This window comes from Nylanderia fulva, unplaced genomic scaffold (genome assembly GCF_048542155.1).
Source record: "Nylanderia fulva isolate GAGA-0341 unplaced genomic scaffold, ASM4854215v1 Scaffold1301, whole genome shotgun sequence".
NCBI classification, from domain to species: domain Eukaryota; kingdom Metazoa; phylum Arthropoda; class Insecta; order Hymenoptera; family Formicidae; genus Nylanderia; species Nylanderia fulva.
The window spans coordinates 5,375-9,113 of record NW_028189520.1 but is presented as its reverse complement, the minus strand read 5'-3'; the positions used below and the strand labels follow the sequence as shown (position 1 = coordinate 9,113).

At 29.0% G+C, this 3,739-nt stretch overlaps 1 protein-coding gene across 1 annotated transcript; it reads right to left on the bottom strand.

The window, feature by feature from the left end:
* Positions 1-700: 700 nt before the first annotated feature.
* Positions 701-2,704, bottom strand: LOC114931333 (uncharacterized). Its single transcript, XM_085479881.1, has one exon. It carries the CDS (start codon positions 2,501-2,503, stop codon positions 701-703), a length of 1,803 nt encoding a protein of 600 aa, XP_085336007.1. The 5' UTR covers positions 2,504-2,704.
* Positions 2,705-3,739: the final 1,035 nt, after the last annotated feature.

Sequence of the window (3,739 nt, the reverse complement as noted above, 5' to 3'; positions counted from 1 at the left end):
GGGGCAAATAAAGTATTGATTGATTGATTATTACCTATTTTTTTAAAAATATTATATAAACATCTTTAGCACCTCTAGGCCACTGTCTCTTTTTTACTTCAGAAATATTTATAAAAAATATTATTGAAAAAATCAATATTAAAGGTTATATTGAGAAACGATTAGAAGCCAAACAAATTGTACGTTGGTGCATATGTATTAGGAAAAATTATATTCGCAATCAACAATCTTAGACAAATTAACTGCGCTATGTGGCGAATCTAGACATACAGCCTCATCTGAAAATTATTTTATTGAGTCTACATATCATCATGATGTAAATCCATTGGAACCTTTGATAATGAATGTAAAAAAAAAGTAGTAAACATATTACCATTAACAACAGAACAAGCTAAAAAATCTTGGTCGTGTAATATTTCAGACTATAAAACTATTTCAAAATACGACGGTCCTCTTTGCTTATTATAGATAAAAATAACTATCTTGTATTTTAAGTAAAAAATATTTTTTTGAACTTCACGAATAATGCAGAATGTAAAGCGTTGTCATGAAATTGCTAATATATTACGAAACCTTTTTTTATATAGGACTGATCGAAATACAAGATTAAATGATTAAATAGTAATAGTCATAAACTTGATATTATAAAAATCTATTTAGGAATAATTTTATAACTACTTTATTTTATATCAAATTAGTATTATTTATTACCTATTTTTTGTAAAAATATTATATAAACATCTTTAGCACCTCTAGGCCACTGCCTCTTTTTTACTTCTGCATCATCTATTTCGATCCAAATATTAGATAATCCTTCTCTACATATGCTTACATAATGACCTTCATCGGTGCACGAACTATCATAAAGTATAGCACTCATCGTCTTGTACAATTGTCCCGCTATTAATACTTTAATTGTTGGAACAGCACATAAATTAAATTTGTTTTCTGCTTTTATTAATTTACCATCTTTTGCTAAAAATATTATTAAACAAATAACAATTATTTCTCTTGTTAATGTTACTTCATTTTTAAATATTTGATCAGTTCCAGTACAATATTCACATGATTCGTTGTGTAAGTGAAACCAATGTGAAAATGTATAATTTAATAATTCATTAAGATTACAACTTTTTTTCTTTAAATTATCAAGGGAAATTGAAATAGCAATATTATTTTCAACCATAGTTTTTGTATTACCACATGTTTTGCATCGCTTGGTAGAAGTTACTTGATGTTGTATCAAATTTGTAATGCAATCATATTTTTCGCAAAGTGCCGTAAGAAAATCGTACGCGTTTCGTCTTACCATACTCGAAAAATATTCTCCTAAACATTGCCGTATTGCATATGTATTTAGATTTCGCATTCCATTTTCATATCGATGCATTAATATACGTAAAATGTCTGTTTTATCGCAATTAATCAACTGCTGCCTAATAATATTTAAATGTAATAAACATTGCAATACTGTATTTGCATAACATGAAATCTTGTCTGTATTCTGAAAACCACGTATGATCCAAGCAGTGCTTTGAATTTTTTTATTTAAAACCATATGTTGAATTTTTCGATCTGAATTTGATTTTTGAACAGAAGTAACTATTTTTGGTAACGCCCATGGAACATCTTTTACTTTACGACAACGTTCTTTTGACACAGCAATCATTTCTGTTTTCGGATTGTATATCTGTTTTAAACGATTATATTCAATAATAGCTTTTTCGTTAGCTATTACTGCTGAAGGATCAAAGTTTATTAAATTCACTCCTTCTAGAGATGTTACTCGCGACAAGGCAACATAAATTTGACCACAACTAAATACAGAGTTGCCAATATCCATAACAACACTTTGCAAACTTAATCCTTGGCTTTTATGAATAGTGATGCCATAACTTAAAGATAATGGAAATTGTTTTCGAATCACATACGCTCTATCCAATACCTGAAATTTAGCCGTTACTCTTTCAATTTCATATTCTAAACCTGATGATAAAAGAAGTTTAATTTTTTCTACCTGACCATTATTATCTCGTACAATTGAAATTACTTTAGCAATTGTATCATTTACAAGACCCAAACTAACATCAACATTACGCCGTATCATAATTTTTGCTCCAATTTTAATTATGATTTTTTTCGAAAGCCCAGCTGTTTTTGAATTATCATCATCATTATTTGATAATACTTTTAATACTTTTTTTTTTAGATATGGAATACATTCAATTGTATCTTCAGCAACTAATATTATTTCTGTAGAAGTAATGCGACTTAACATTGCATCACTGAGAACATCACACATATGACAAGTGGGCAGTAAACAAACGATGTCCGATGGTAGATTGTTAATAAAATTACATAACTCGTTCAGTCTAGATTCGAAGGAATCAGCTTTGAAAAATATTTTTCTACTCTCTAGAATTTTACAATCAGATTTTGTCACTAAACCAATACGAATTCGCGACAATAATTCACGGTATGAATTATCTCCTTGCTGACGCATATTGATTATCAATTCATCATATTCAAATAATGTAATTCATAAATTAACAGCATTTAAAGAACCAAGATAATTAGCAATTTTTTTATCGGATAAATGTGTAAAGATAAGATCTTCGCGTACAGGAGGCAATTGAAGCAAGTCTCCGAATAAAAGAATATGCTTTCGACCAAACCAACCATCATCGCAATCACTAGTATCAAATATCTCAGATAATCTAAGATGAATATATATTAAAGTCAAATTAGATATCATTGACACTTCATCAATTACGAAAAGAATAACATCTTTAAGATCTGTTCGTAAAACTTTTAATACACAATCAGATAATTGTTTATACTTATGAGTTTGACCATGTTCAACAGGTAATTGAAGCAATCTATGAATTGTCAAACCATCTATATTAAATGCTACTATACCAGTAGGTGCTGTTACAGCAGTATCTTTGTTGATATTTTGTTTTATCCAGCATTTAATAGTCTTGATTAAGAAACTTTTTCCAGTACCACCTTCTCCGCTAACATATAATCGTAATATTGATTTATCGGACTCTACAGCATTGGTAACTTTATCAAATACTCGTTTTTGATCCGTATTTAATTTCACTATCATGTCAGATACATCAATTTCTTGAATTGCTCTATCACCAAGATCTTTAAAATCTTGCATTGCTTCACCAGCCTCTATATTTTGAATACCTATTGCATTTTCAGGATCATCCTGAGACTGCTCTTTTTTCAAATCGTCATCTAAACATTGCTGAACTAACTGTTTTGCAGTTTCAAATGCTTTTTGCAATTCTTCTAATTTTTCATGATATTGCAATGCTTCTACAAGATGCAGTTTTACTTTGTGAAACGATTCGGTATAAGTATCGCATTCATTTTTAAGATCCTCTAATTTTCGCCATGGTTTAAACATAAGCAATAACGCAAAGAAATAATTTTCAGGCTGTGTATTAACATTATATCTAAAATGATTAATAAGATATCCGCGCTGTCGCCGTTTAAGATAACAACCATTACCTATTTTATAATATTCAATAAACTTATTTTTCGGTTTGATCTTTGAGATATCGTACCACTGTGCAAATTCATAAAGAGACGTATTTTCTAATTCGTTTGGTCTATGTGGATAATGATCATCTGTCAAAGATTGATAAAATATATCTGTAGATTCAGGATCAAGAGCTTCAATTTCTTTACGATTTTTTAATTTTCTATATCGTATTTGATTAAC